This window comes from Panthera leo, chromosome F3 (assembly GCF_018350215.1).
Source record: "Panthera leo isolate Ple1 chromosome F3, P.leo_Ple1_pat1.1, whole genome shotgun sequence".
Taxonomy (NCBI): domain Eukaryota; kingdom Metazoa; phylum Chordata; class Mammalia; order Carnivora; family Felidae; genus Panthera; species Panthera leo.
Window position 1 is genome coordinate 43,562,183 of NC_056696.1, and position 15,349 is coordinate 43,577,531.

General features: G+C 42.7%; 1 protein-coding gene and 1 long non-coding RNA gene across 3 annotated transcripts in view; one reads left to right on the plus strand and one right to left on the minus strand.

The window, feature by feature from the left end:
* Positions 1-2,932, minus strand: part of RBBP5 (RB binding protein 5, histone lysine methyltransferase complex subunit) — a 36,689-nt gene extending 33,757 nt beyond the window's left edge. For both annotated transcript variants that reach the window (XM_042924635.1, XM_042924634.1), the window contains exon 1: positions 2,763-2,932. In XM_042924635.1, the coding sequence (XP_042780569.1) occupies positions 2,763-2,781 (19 nt within the window). In that variant the 5' untranslated portion in view covers positions 2,782-2,932. The remainder of the gene's footprint in view (positions 1-2,762) is intronic.
* A 286-nt stretch (positions 2,933-3,218) lies between these two features.
* Positions 3,219-15,349, plus strand: LOC122211405. Its single transcript, XR_006198668.1, has 2 exons — positions 3,219-3,473; positions 15,087-15,349. It is a non-coding gene; the product is annotated as an uncharacterized LOC122211405 (long non-coding RNA).

Sequence of the window (15,349 nt, forward strand, 5' to 3'; positions counted from 1 at the left end):
TCTTTTAAATTGTCTAACCTTCCAATGCTAAATATTCCTAAGTTTCACTGTCACGAATCTCCTGTATCATTCAAAAAAAACCTTTACTGTGATTCTGCTATCTCTTTCAACGTACTAGCCTATCTAACACCTTTCCTCCATCCTTAAATTTCTTTTTTACTTTTTTTATTTTATTATTTATTTTGAGTGACACAGAGGGAGCATGAGCGGGGGAGGGGCAGAGAGCTAGAGAGAGGGAGACAGAGACAGAGAATCCCAAGCAGGCTCTGCACAGTCAGCGCGCAGAGCCCAATGCAGGGCTCGACCTCACAAAACTGAGATCATGACCTGAGCCAAAATCAAGAGCCCGGCGTTTAACCAACTGAACAACCCAGGAGCCCCCCATCCTTAAGTTTTTAAAAACAAGGGTCGACTTTTAGCCTCCACCCCACCTCCCACACCTTCCTAAAATGATGGTGATTTGATTTCTGCTCAAGGTGCTGCAGGACTGCCTAGGACTATACAGAGCAGGCCTTTCTCAGTCTCAAGTGTTCTACAGCAGGCTTTGGACAGCAAACCAACCAACCTGTATCCTCTTCCACCTGGACAAGGACAAACATACGGAAGCACTCAAAACTACGCTAGCTCTGGGTGCCTGGGTGGCTCAGTCATTTGAGCATCCGACTTCGGCTCAGGTCATGATCTCACAGCTTGTGAGTTCAAGCCCCACATCAAGCTCTCTGCTGTCAGCGCAAAACCCGCTTTGGATCTTCCTTCCCCCCCCCCCCACCTCTCTGCCTCTTCTCCACTTGCTCTCTGTCAAAAATAAATAAATCTTTAAAAAATATAGATGCCGAACTCATAGTAAGTACTATGTACCTCTTAATCTATCATTTATTCCTCCTCATAACCCCTGAATATAGGTCATTGTCCAAGATTCTGCCCTCAGCAGTTTTCTTTTTCTGCCCCTCCCACCTTCTCCCTTAGTCTTGTCAACTACTCACAAGGTTTCAATAAGCCCACCTGTAGGAAAATTACAGATCACTCTCGTAAATCTAAACCTATCTCCTGAACCCCAGATCCACCCTCAATGTTGTCTCTTCCCAATTTCCTTAAACGTTTGTCAGTAATGCCGTCATTGGCTCCCATCATTTTCACTTGACTGTTCCTCACCACCAGCACTGCCACCACATGCAAGCAATTTTCAGATTCTGTCAACTCTACCTCCTCAGTGTCTTTTTGTTCCATTTCCTAGCTCAGACCTTCTTTATCACTCATTTACTCTGGCCCTCCAAACTGTTTTCACACCATCCAAGGCTCAACAACACATTGCTGTCAGATAAAGAAAGACGGAAAGGAAGGAAGGAAGGAAGGAAGGAAGGAAGGAAGGAAGGAAAAGGAAAGGAAAGGAAGGAGAGAAGGAGAGGAGAGAAAGAAAGAAGGAAAGAAATGAAAAGAAAAGAAAAGAAAGAGCATAGCTCTGATTAAGTTACTTACCAGGTCAAAAACCCTTCAATGCATCTGCCCTACCTTCCTTAAAAAGCACAGACTTTTCAGCTGGGCATTCAAGAGCTTCCACAAAACAGATGGCAGCAACCCCATCTCTTGGCCTTCTCTTTATTCACAGTACACACAACCTGGCCAAGCAGGAACATTCTTTAGGTGTTCTCTCACTGATGTCTTAGCACATTCCTAACAAGCACTCCTCCACGTATCTTCACACTTCAGTCTGTCAATATTTTACCAATCTTAAATGTCCACTCAAAACTCCAACTCCTCCAGAGGTTTCTTTGTTCCTGGCTACCTTTCTTCCCCTGCCCCAAAGATATTCACTCGCTCTTCTAAGTGTTCTTAGACTTAATGACTCTTAAAGGCCTGCCTGCATTCTGTAATATATTATGGCTATTTACATAATCACCTTAATCTCCCTGCTTAACAAAAAGCTCCTTAAAGGTAAAAACTATTTCTGAAAAATCTTGGGGGCCCTTTAAACATCCAGTACAGCTTCTGAATTTTTTTTTTTAAGAGAAACTTTACAGAAAGTCATTTAGGACTTCTGGAAAACTTCAGACATCCCTCGGCTATCATGCTAAACCCCAAATGAAATCCTAGAAGAAAGGACCCACGGTTTTTAAACAACTTGGGTAAGGGGTAAAAATCACCCAAAGAGAGGGTGACAAAAGACAAATGCCTCTGTAGCTCTCAGTGTTTTACACACTGTCCCTGGTAGTTAAGGAGCTTAAATGGGAAGCCAAGATAACTGGATTCCAGTGCCAACTATGCCATTTACTCAGTGCCCTCCAATCACCACTGTCTAAGACTTTTTTCACCTGCCGAATAAGAGACTTCAACTAGATCTTCAAGTTCCTCTCCTTGGGCATCCCGTGTTTCTACAAAACAATCTAACTTGTCCAAGCACCCAAACCCCTGACAAGTCTTCAAAGCTTCACCTAAGCCTCACATCCTTAGATTCCTTATTTTCCAATAACTCTGGTCCTGCCTGCTCTGGGCTACTTCAGCACCTTCGATCCCTGTGATCAAATCGAAGTCACAAACTGTCCCTGCCGCTCCACAACTGATCTGAAAGTAGCCTCGGGAAAGGCAATGCATTCTGCTCAGGCAGAAGCTGGGCTGCCTCCTCCCGCTGCTGCTCCATAATAGGAGCGCCCAATGATCCACAGCAGAACTATGTCCCTAAGGTTGCAGCCTGAGTCCCTCCCGACCAGGCTCCCTCCTTTCCAAAACCAAAGGGTTTTCTAAAACGCAACCACAGCCCTCCTCACCCAGCAACTCGAGGTTCATCCCTGAGGACTCTGGCCGCCTGGTCTCAGCTCCAGGAACGACGCCTTTTCCCCCCACCGCCTGCTTTCTGAGATGTGCGTGTAAGTGGGGGCCGCCGCAAATAGCTTAGCGCAGGCTCCGGAGACTTTCTGGTTTAGAAGACCCCGCGGCTTCCGCTTTCTTCCCCCGCCTTCCTTGTTCGTTTCAAATGAGCTGTCCATACATACGCCTAATCAAAAAGAAGAACTAACTCGGAATCACTTGAGTATGATATTGACTAAGGAGCGAAAAAGCTATCGTCACGTAGTACTTTAAGAAGTGCAGTAATTTGTGGCCGTTTTCGCCCGAATCATGTAGGCGAACGAGAAATTTCAGGCATATAGCTAGACTACTAGTCCTTCCTGTGTTGTGTGTTCAGCCGCGTTGTCCCGGCCGGCTGCTTCCGATGCCCTCAAGAAAGGTTCCGGGCAAAGTCCGACGGATGTAGGAAAGCGGGAAAGGTCGGCTGTGGTGCACGGATGTGGAGCGGAGCTATAGTCCCCGAGGCGCGTGGTCGTTTGTGTATGTTTCAGTCTCGGGAAAATTACTTCCTATTTGTAAAGATACGCCATTGGTCCCACAGAAATGTACGATAGCTTTTGTTAGGCCTCTGTCTCAGGCTTTACCGTGTACCCAGCGTTGACCAGGACACTGAAAATGAATTGGAATGAGAGGTGGGCTGAGTTCTCACGAGCTCTATCCGGCAGGACTGTGGTGAGATACACAAAGCAATTAGAGAAGGCCAGTTGATGGTTGCTAACGAAGAACAAATTCTTTTATCAACAGATTTCAACTGTGGGTTCTGTGGGTTATCAGAAGGAAAAGAGTGGTGTAGGCTTACTGTAAAAGCAGGACTCGAGCTAGATCACCCTCTGTAGATTTAATGCCGATAATCCTAGCTCCACCCCTTACTAACCCCGCCTCTTGGGCAACGTTTTATTCTCTGTGCTTCAGTTTTCTTCTATGTAAAATTGGGGGTGATGATAATGCTAGTACCTACAGGGTTATCGTGAAGATTAAATGAGCTAACACAGATGAAGCGCTTCAAACGGCAAGCGCCCAGTAAATTTTAGCTATTATTATTTACAAATCCCTTTCCGCTGAATTACCTCCCTTCCTTGAGGCCCTTAAGGGAGATCTCAGCCCCATTGGACCAAATACAGTGATTGAGGCTCAGAGATGTTAGGCAGTTTGCGTTCCTTCTCGTATCGAAAACGTTGCCAAAATGCCATGTAAAATATTATACTGCCAACAACGGTAAGTAAGTGTGCAGACACTCTTACAATCATTCGTTACCAGTTCTCTCAAATTCTGCCAATTGGATAAGCGGGGAGATGTCATTGTGACATTTATTTCGTGATGAACTTTTCACATGCATAAATGTGTGTTAGTTTCTTCTGTAGGGTGGCCTGTTCATTCACTTTGCTTGTTTTTTGAATGGCGTATTTGTCTTGGAGGATAATTTAAGGGAAGAATAATATGATCGGATTGATGTTTGAGAAGGAAAACGAGGATATTGTGGAGTAGGATTGATCCGCGAAGTGGAAAGCAGGTAGGAGGTCACTGCAGTGATCCTGTGGAGAGACGAGGAAGACCCGACTCAAAGCCAGGAAAGAGGGAAAGAGGAAGGCAATGCGTTCAAGAGAGGGGTAGGAGACAGAACTGACAATGGAAAGGTCTTTTGTATTTGGAAAGCGAAGAAGGTCAGGAGTCTGACATGACTTCTGTGTTTCTAGTTGGGGGGGCAGGGGGTGCTCCGTTTGACAGAGCAGACAATGCAGGAAAAGGAACAGCTTTGGCCAAGATAGATGGGGAGTCCAGACTGGGACATGTTAGGCCTGTGAGGAATTCAAGTGACCATACTGAGTTGGAGTTCACAGAAGAGGTTTAGGCCAAAGATCGACCGCACTTCATCAATTCTAATATGCGTATATTAAATGTGGCTCCCCACATTTAAAAATCTCTTACATTTAATTATACCTCATAATTATTTAGCAGTGGGGTTTTTTCTTTCTTGGTGCTACATAAGATAACTGTGTTTTACAAGTCACGGTTGCTTTGATTTGATGAAAAACAGCATAATTGGTGGACTCTGTTTTACAAGTGTTAGTTGGAGTGTATTAATAGACCAACTACAAAGGAAGGTACCCAGATTTGTATGTTGAAGGGGAGAAAAGGAAATTTAACAATTTTCCTTCTTGGCTTGAAGCAACTTTTAGCTGTCATTCAGACTTTATATGAGAAAAAAAAAAAATTCTTGACTAGGGTGAACTTCCATCTCATTAAATACTTTTACAGATTCTCCCTAAATTAAGCCAGCTGGTATTTACGTCTCCTACAGGTAAATATCAGGAATTTTCTGAGCGGAGCACCTCCCAGTCAGCAAGGATCAAATCACGGAATATGGTGAAGGCCAGGAGATTTTTGTAACATTCCAAGGATTTAACCCAGTGGTTCTCAACCTTAGCTGCACATTGGAATTTCTGGGGCACCTCAGAATAATACAGGTGCCTCAGTCCCACACCCAGAGATTCTGCGTTAATTGCAAAATCTGCCTAGAGCATTCTTAGGCATTGATATATTTAGAAGATTCTTAGAGATTCTCATGTTCAGACAGGATTGAGAACCATTACTGTAGTATAAGACTGGGGGTGCCCCCCAAATTATTGGCCTAGTCAGGGAGTGAGGACTTTCTCAGAAAATGTACTCGACCACAATCCATGCTTATTGTGAGAGATTACAGACTTCAAAGATAGGCAGAGCTAAGAAAGAAAACATGAAATAGTAACATCAACACAGCTCTCAGTTCCCTGGAGACAAGAAGGATTAGAAGGAAATTTAATTAATTAAAACAAAAAAGGCATATACACAAGGTGATTTATTGCAGTATTATTTGTAATTGCAAAAATTTGGAAACAATCTAAGTATTTGTACATTTGTGGTACATTACACAATAGCATACTCAGCAGCTATTAAAAAAATGAGGAAGGGGTGGCTTAGTGGGTTAGGAGTCTGACTTTTTTTTTTTAACAGAGAGAGAACGAGAGCAGGTAGAGGGGAAGAGGGAGAGAGAGAGAGAGAGAGAGGGAGAGAATCTTAAGCAGACTCCACACCTGCGCAGAGCCTGACACAGGGCTAGATCCCATGACCTTGGGATCATGGCCTGAATCAAAACCAAGAGTTGGACACTCCACGCACTGAGCCACCCAGGCGCCCTACCCATTTGACTCTTGATTTGGGCTCAGGTCACGATCTCACAATCGTGTGATCGAGCCCTGTGATGAGCTCCATGCTGAGTGTGGAGCCTGCTTGGGATCCTCCCTCCTTCCCTCTCTCTCTGCCCCTCCCCTGCCCTTGCTCTGTCTCTCAAAATAAATGAAAAAACTTTTTTAAAAATTAGTACATGAGGAAGAACTCTACGAATTGATATAAAGCAGTTGCCAAGACATATTGCTAAGTGAAAAATGCAAAGCACAAATGCTGCCCCGAGAAAGAAAGGAATATAAAAAAACAGAGCACATTTGTTCGTTTGTGCAAAAGAAATGCAGTACAGGAAAGATAAATCGGAAACCAAGGCAAGTGGCTACCTATAGAGGATAGGTGGGAGAAAGATGGACAAAGGGAGTAAATGAAATGGGGTAGCAGGAATGAGGAGGTAGTGATACTCAGAGTATATATTCATATAGCTGTGCCTCTTAGAGCAGTGGTAGTGTCTCACATACCCCCAAAATAATGACATAACTAAAACCAACTGGGATGCGGAGAGAGCCCAAATGGAATAAGAAATACTAAAAAATGAACCCATTATAAGTCAAAAACATAGCTACACTGAGAAGGATGGGAAAAAAAAAAAAAAGAAGAATGGGAAGAAAGCAACTAGTGGAGCCCTAGGTTGGGTACCACAAGGCTAGAGACGAAAAAGAACTGCAGAAAATATCTTCATTAGCTAAACACTGTAATTATTGCACACAAGCTCCATTGATGAGTGCTAAAACGAGTAGGGAGAAGTTTGAAGAGAAACAGAATTTGAATAGTCTCAGAATATTTCCTGCAGGATACGTATTAACTACAAAGGGAAGGATAGTAGTTTTACAGTGGGAAACCTGGCAGAAACCACCTTAATCATGTCAACATCACCAGTAATAAGACAAAGCAACATCATGAACCTGATAGGATGCATTGAGGACACATTATTACCCGCAGTGTTCTGCCTAATCAAGAGAAAACATCAGGAAAACTCAAATTGCAGGACATTTGACAGAATAACTGATCAATACTCTTCAAAAAAGTCAGCGTCAGGAAAGACAGCCAAAAGAGCTTTCAAAGACTGCATGAGACTAAGAAATAACTAAATGCCATGTGGGATCTGGTCGGGAGCCTAGCAGAAGAGAAAGACAGTAGCAAAAAACCTAGTCAAATTCAAGAAAGGTCTTTAGTTAGGAGTATTGTAGCAACATTAATCTTTTTGGTTCTGATTATTGTACTATAGTTATGTAAGATGTTAACATTAGGGGAAGATGGGGGGATATATGAAAACTCTCAAGACTGGTTTTGCTATTTTTCTGTAAGTCTAAAATAATTCAATATAAAAAGTTTTTTTTTTTTTAAAAAGGACATTAACTCCTTCATCAGCTCTTATGAAGATGACTCACCAAGTCAAATGCACACTTTGTACAACCTTCTAGAAGATCATTGCCTAATAATAGAAAGGAAGAGACAAAAGACTTAAAAAACCAACTTATTCACACTCAAGAAGCAATTCCACATAAAGTTACTGGATCTGAGGAGGGGATAAGAAGTAGGGGGGAAAGGTGGAAAACATAACACTCGTCTAAGTTATGAATTCCAAAAACAAGCATCACTGATTCCAAGTTTTGACAATTCCTTTTGGAGGCTCTTCCTCCAGGTCCAGAACATGGAGCAGTTTCTTGGCAGGAGACCTGCACAGTCACCCAGGGCCCTACACTTGGAAGGGCTCCACCCTTGGTTTAATGTTCTACTGTTGCAATCTTGAAATCCTTAATATTTTTTTTAAGTTTATTTATTTATTTTGAGAGAGACAAAGACAGCACAAGTGGGGAAGGGGCAGAGAGAGAGGGAGACCGAGGATTCCAAGCAGGTTCCACACTGTCAGCATGGAGCCCGATGCGGGGCTCGAACTCACGAAACCGTGAGATCATGACCTGAGCTGAAACCCAGAGTCGGATCATTAACCAACGAGCCACCCAGGCACCTTGAAATCCTTGATAATTTTTTATTTATTTATTTATTTTTTTTTTTAACGTTTATTTATTTTTGAGAAAGAGAGACAGAGCATGAACGGGGGAGGGTCAGAGAGAGAGAGGGAGACACAGAATCTGAAACAGGTCCAGGCTCTGAGCTGTCAGCACAGAGCCCGATGTGGGACTCGAACTCACAGACCGCGAGATCATGACCTGAGCCGAAGTCGGACGCTTAGCCGACGGAGCCACCCAGGCGCCCCTCCTTGATAATTTTTTAACAAGGGAGCCCTGTATGTTCATTTTGCACAGGGCCCCACAAATGAGGTAGCAAGTTCAGTGTGCCTCCACTTGTCAACCGTAAGTTAGCAGAAAGAGAAGCCTCATTCACATGATGCACCCTATTCACCCCAGGCCACAGTTGATTGCTCTGTGGATAAGCCCCTGACCCAAGCAGGACCCAATTAGACTCCTTTCCCAAGAATTTGGAATGAGGACTAAGTGGCCCCCATAGTGTGGCACATCTCTTGAAGAGAGCAGATATGAATGAGAGGGCTATTGGCATCTAAAAGATGGAAACCATGCTGGTTGGCTTCAGATTGAATAATAAAGCAGAGGTTCAGAAGCAAGTCAAAGATAACACTTTCTGCATCCAATTTGTTCCCGAGAACATGCTGCATTACGTCCTCTCCTTCTGTGAAATATCCCTGGGCCTTTATAGAAGATAAGCTTTTTTGCTTGTGCTGTCCCAAAGCATTTTTTGATTACAGAGGTCCTAACTAATTCCACGCCCCGAGAATGCTCAGACCCCATTTGTGTTGGGAGGGAACACTTTCAAACTGAAAAGATTTAAAAACCATTTCTAAAACCAAAATAATCATTCAAAGTTGCTTTAAATAAAGAAAACCCACAGTTGCTCCTTTGAAAAAACAAAGGAAAACATTGCCTAAAGGAAAGGTAACAATAACAATAAAAAACATTATGTGAAGATAGCAAGTTGGTTTCCTCGCAATTCTCTGACTCTCCAAGCCAGTGGAATCATTTTCATCATCTTTACTGGACTGGATGCTAATATACTTGATGAATTTCAAATTCAAGCCCTTTAAAAAACATTAGATAAAGCCCCTAGTGCCATTTTCACTGTAGTTTTTCCCCCCATTTACCCATTTTTCCTTCTATACCCTCTAATTTTACCTTTTTTGTAAGGGAAACTTAAGACGACTTGTTATACAAGTCAGACTTCAAGCTCTGGGCACTTCAAGGAAAGAAAGCAACTGTACTGTTTGGCAATAAATCTGTACAGTGGGATGGAAGAAGAGTTTATTCCCCAATATCTCCACCCTCAGTGGATAAACAGAATCTATTCTGTAAATTCTATAAACAGAATCCAAAGTCTAGCTCATCCCAGGCCAGAATCCAAATACTGAGGGTGTTCATCTCATCTGCTAGGGGGTGTGGAGACTTCTGTTGTGGTGCTCCCAGAAACTGAGATGTTCTCTTTTAGAAGCTTATTCATCCAGAGAACTTGAAAGGGCTCATGTCCAGAATACATAAAGATATACGAATCCATTTTTTTAAGCTCCACGCCCAATGCAAGGCTTGAACTCATGACCTCAAGATCAAGAGTCACATGCTCTACTGACCCAGTCAGCCAAGCGCCCTACAAATCCATTTTTTTTTTTTTTTTTTTTTTTTTTTTTACATAGGAGAGGGTGGGCGTCTGTTTGGCTTAATCAATTAAGCTACTGACTTTGGCTCAGGTCATGATCTCATGGTTGATGATTCCGAGCCCCACATCAGGCTGTCTGCTGTCAGCACAGATCCTGCTTCAGATCCTCTGTCCCCCTCTCTCTGCCTCTCCCCTGCTTGCTCTCTCTCTCTCAAAAATAAATAAACATTAAAAAAATAAGAAGAAAAGGAGAGGGGATCCTAGGTGACTCAGTTGATTAAGCATCTGACTCGATTTCGGCTCAGGTCATGATCTCACAGTTTGTGGGATCGAGCCACACGTCAGGCTCTGTGACGACACAAAACAACAACAACAAAAAAGGAGACACCACCCAAAAGCACATATGAAAAGGATCTTCATGAAACTCTTATTCTCAGGGTTGTGAGCTTGAGCCAGTTTTTTTGTTTGTTTGTTTAAGTTGGAGGAAAGTGCCTGGGTGGCTCAGTCGGTTGAGAGGCAGACTCTTGATTTCGGCTCAGGTCGTGATCTCACAGTTGTGAAATCAAGTCCCACGTCAGGCTCCCTCTGAGCATGGGGCCTGCTTGGGATTATCTGTTTCCCTCTCTCTCTGCCCATCCACTGCTCACACTCTCTTTCTCTCTCAAAATAAGTAAACATTAAAAAAAAAAAAAAGGTGCCCAATCTCCTCAATAATCAGGAAAATGCAAATTAAAGCCACAATGAGATATTTTACAACCACAAAGTTGGCAAAAAAGAGCACTCCAAAGTCTTGTGAGAGAATTCTCTCAAGAGTGTGAATGGGTACATCCACATTGGAAAACAATTTATCATTATGTAGTGAAAATGAAGTTTTGTATGTATTATGACCAGGAAATTCTACTTTTATATATATATTGAGGAAAAACTGTTGCACAACTGCATCAAGAGAGATGTACAGGCATGTTCATAGCAGTGTTGTTCATAATAACAAAACATGGGAAACAACCCAAATACCTTGGACTCTGGAATGGATACATTATGATAAACTCCCGTGATGAACTATGAATGAAATGTAGCAATGATACACAGCTAATTTGACCTGCTACTTCTCATATCCTGAAACTCCTTCTCCAGCCACACTGGCACTTTCTTGTCACACGAACACGCTCAGCACTTCTTTCATTTTTATTTTTTTAAGTAAGCTCTGCGCCCAATGCGGAGCTCAAACTCATGACCCAGAGATCAAGAGTCTCATGGTCTACTGACGGAGCCAGCCAGGCTTCCCATTACATAGACTTTTTATGGGAATGGTTGATTAACTTCTCAAACAAATATGTTTATATAATGTAATATGTTGATTAATTCCTGATAGAGGACAATTTTGCTCTCTTTAAATAAATCTCTCTTGGTTATCAATTGTTCTTTTGAAATATGGCTGAATTTTTAGTTAGAGAATTTGCATCTTTAATTGGGATTGGTTTATATAGTTTTCACAGGATCTTTATCAGGTTTCACCATTGATATCACATTAACATCATAAAATGATGTTAATCATTTCAGCAATGTTAGCAATTCTTTTTTTATTCCTAGTTTAAATATTTATTTATTTATTTATTTATTTATTTATTTTTAATGTTAATTTATTTTTGAGAGAGACAGAGCGTGAGAGGGAGAGGGGCAGAGAGAGAGGGAGACACAGAATCCGAAGCAGGCTCCAGGCTCCGAGCGGTCAGCACAGAGCCTGACGAGGGGCTCGAACCCATGAATTGTGAGATCATGACCTGAGCCGAAGTCAGATGTTCAACCAACTGAGCCACCCAGGTGTCCCTAAATATTTTTTTAAGGCAAGAGTGAATGTCTTTATTTTTTTAACATTTTTTTTCATGTTTATTGATTTTTGAGAGGACGTAAGCAGGGGAGGGACAGAGAGAGAAAAGGAGACGCAGAATCTGAAGCAGGCTGCATGCTGTCAACAAAGCCCGATACAGGGCTCCAACTCACAAGCGGTGAGGTATGACCTGAGCCGAAGTCAGAACTTAACCGACTGAGCCACCCAGGTGCCCCAAATACACTTTATGTTTTAGGGCAGTTTTCGGTTGATGGCAGTACTGAGCAGAAGATACAGAGCTTTACCACCGGCCCCCACACATGCATAGTCCCCCCCCATTATCAATGGCCTCCACCAGAGGGGTATGTTTGTTACATTTGATGAACATACAATGACATGTCATTATCACCCAAAGTTCTTAGTTTATATCACGGTTCACTCTTGCTGTTTGTTGTATATTCTGTGGGTTTTGACAAATACATAATGACATATAACCACCATTATAGTGTCATACAGTGTAATTTCACTGCCTTAAAAATCCTCTGGGCTGTGCCTACTTATCCTGCATACCCCCCAACCCCTGGCATCCAGTGATCCTTTTATGGTTTCCGTAGTTTTGTGGGGGTTTTAGTTAGTTTGTTTTTTGTTTTGTTTTTTGCCTTTTCGAGAATGTCGTATAGTTGGAATCATCCAATATGTCGCCTCTTCAGATTGGCTTCTTTTACTTAGCAAAATGCATTTAAGTTTCCTCCTTGTCTTTTCATGGCGTGACAGCTCATTTCTTTTCAGCACCAAATAATATTCCATTGTCTGGATGCACCAGCAACGTTTATTTATCTGTTCACCTACTGAAGGAGATCTTGGTTGCTTCTAAGTTTGGCGATCAGAAACAAAGCTCCCCAAGACATTCATGTGCAGGTTTTTGTGTGGATATACTTTTCACTTCCTTTGGATAAATGCCAAGGAGTATGATCACTGGTTTGTATGGTAAGAATATGTTTAGTTTTCTACGAAACCACCAAACTGTCTTCCAGTTTTCATTCTCACCAACAATGAAAAGTTCCTCATTAGCTTGTGGTATTGTCAGTTTTCTGGATTTTGGCCAATCTAATAGGTGCATAGTGGTATCTCTTGTTTTAATTTGCATTTCCCTGATGACGTATTATGTGGAGCATCTTTTCCTGTGCTCATTTGCCATCTATATATCTTCTTTGGTGAGGTGTCTGTTCAGATCTTCTGCCTATTTTTAAATCAGATTGTTTTCTATTGAGTGTTAAGACTTCTTTATATATTTTGGATAGGTGTCCTTTACCAGATTTGTCTTTTGCAAACATTTCCTCCCAGTCTGTGGCTTGTCTTTTCATTCTCTTGACGGAGTTTTTCACATTTTAATTTTGACAAAGCCTAGTTTATCAATTCTTTTTTAGATCATGCCTGGTATTGGATCTAAAAGACCTTCATGTGCAAAGTCATCTGCATTTTTCCTATTTTAACTTCTAGGAACTTTTTTTTTTTAGTTTTTGAAATTTTATTTATTTTGAGAGAGAGAGACAGAGGTAGGGAGGGGCAGAGAGAGAAGGAGAGAGAGAATCCCAAGCAGGCGCCACACTGTCAATGTAGAACCTGATGCTCGAACCACAAGACATGACCTGAGCCGAAATCAAGAGTCAGACACTCAATCAACTGAGCCACCCAGGTACCCCACTTCTAGGAACTTTGTAGTTTTGCATTTTACATTTGATTTTGTGGTCCATTTGGGGTTAACTTTTATGAAAGGTATGAGGTCTGTGTGTAGATTCATTTTCATTGAAGTAAGCTCTACGCCCAGTATGGGGCTGAAACTCACAACCCCGAGATCAAGAGTTGCATTCTCTACTGACTGAGCCAGCCAGGCGCCCCTAGGTTCTTTTCTTTGCATGTGGATGTCCAGTTACTGCAATACCACTTGTTGAAAAGACATTCTTTCTCCACTGTATTGCCTTTGCTCCTTTGCCAAAAATCAGCTGACCGTATTTATGTGGGTCTGTTTATTCTTTCACCAATACTACACTGTCTTGATTAGTGTAGCTTTTATAAGATTTTATTTATTTTTGAGAGAGAGAGAGAGAGAGAGAGAGAGAGCAAGTGGAGGAGGGGCAGAGAGAGGGGGAGAGAGAGAATCTCAAGCAGGCTCCGCACTGTCAGTGCCGAGCCTGATGTGGGGCTTGAACTCATGAACTGTGATCAGAGCCTTATCGTAAGTCACATGATGTCAATCCTCTGACTTTGTTCTTTTCCTTCAATATTGTGTTAGCTATTCTGGGTCTTTTGCCTCTCCATATAAACGTTACAGTTCATTTGTGGCTAGCCACAAAATGACTTATTAGGATTTTTGTTGGGATTGCATTGAAACTGCAAAGCAAGTTGGGAAGAACTGATCATGACGATTCTGACTCTGCCTATCCATCAGTATGAATATCTCCACTTATTTAGTTCTACTTTGATTTCTTTCATCAGAGTTTTGTAGTTTTCCTCACAGAGATCTTATACATACTCCTGTTAGATTTATACCTTAGTATTTAATTTTTGGGGTGCTAATTTAAATTGTATTATGTCTTTTAATTTCAAATTCTACTTGTTTATTGCTGGTATATAGGAAAGCAATTGACTTTTTTTTTTTAAGTTTTATTTATTTGTTTTGAGAGGAAGGGAGAGAGAGAGAGAGCGAGCACAAACAGGGGAGGGGCAGAGAGGGGGAGAGAGAGAGAATCCTAAACAGGCTCTGCACTGTCAGCACGGAGCCCAACACGGGGCTCAAACCCACGAACCGTGAGATCGTGACCTGAGCCGAAATCAAGAGTTGGCAGCTCAACAGACTGAGCCACCCAGGCACCCCATCTTTTATTTACTTATTTATTTTTAGAGAAACAGCACGAGTGCGAAGGGGCAGAGAGAGAGGTTGACGGAGAATTCCAAGCAGGCTCCATGCCACCAGTGCAGAGCCCAATGCACAGCTTGAACTCACGAAACAGTGAGATCATGACCCGAGCCGAAACCAAGAATCAGACGCTTAACCGACTGAGCCACCCAGGCACCCCAAATTTTTTTTCTTTAACAGGCTCACCAGTGTGCCGGGGTGGCTCAGTCGGTTGCATCTGACTCTTGGTTTTGGCTCAGGTCATGACTTCATGGTCGTGTTGGGCTCTTTGCTGACCGCACATGGCCTACTTGGGATTCTCTCTCCCTTTCTTTTTGTCCCTCCCTCCTCATGTCTCTCTCTCTCTCTCTCAAAATAAAGAAATAAACATTAGACGCAAATAAATGAAACAGGTCTACTGTCACAGGGTTTCTGCTCCTGGAAGCCAGCCCCCCCTTGGGCGTAGTCACTGAAATACAGTAGATTGCTAGCCTATGCCACCTTTCCTTCTGGAGATTTTTCTTCTCCCTCTACTTTGGCTTCTTGAAGACCACTTGGAGCAGGAGTGAGAGAAGAGGGGTGAACAAGAGGAAAAGAGTGAATAAGGGAAGGGTGAGGAGGGTAAAGCGTGAGGAGGGCCAGCCACAGGCTTGCTGAATCTTTCTTCTGGTCCAGGTACAAAGAGTGTGGCGCCCTTGCTTGAGTTCCTCATCACATGTGGCCAGGACGGGGCTGCGAGCCAAGACAGCTAAGCGATGGGCCCGAGGCCTGTGCTGAGCCCAGTGAGGACATTCTTCCTGTCACCTCGTGAGGGAGTGAAGCCCTTGGTGGTCGCCTGGAGATCTACCACGGATCCTATCCACCGATTCTCTGTGCGCCTGTGATACCTTCCAGTACCTATTTCCTTTCCCTTGAATTAGCCATTTCATTCACTTTTT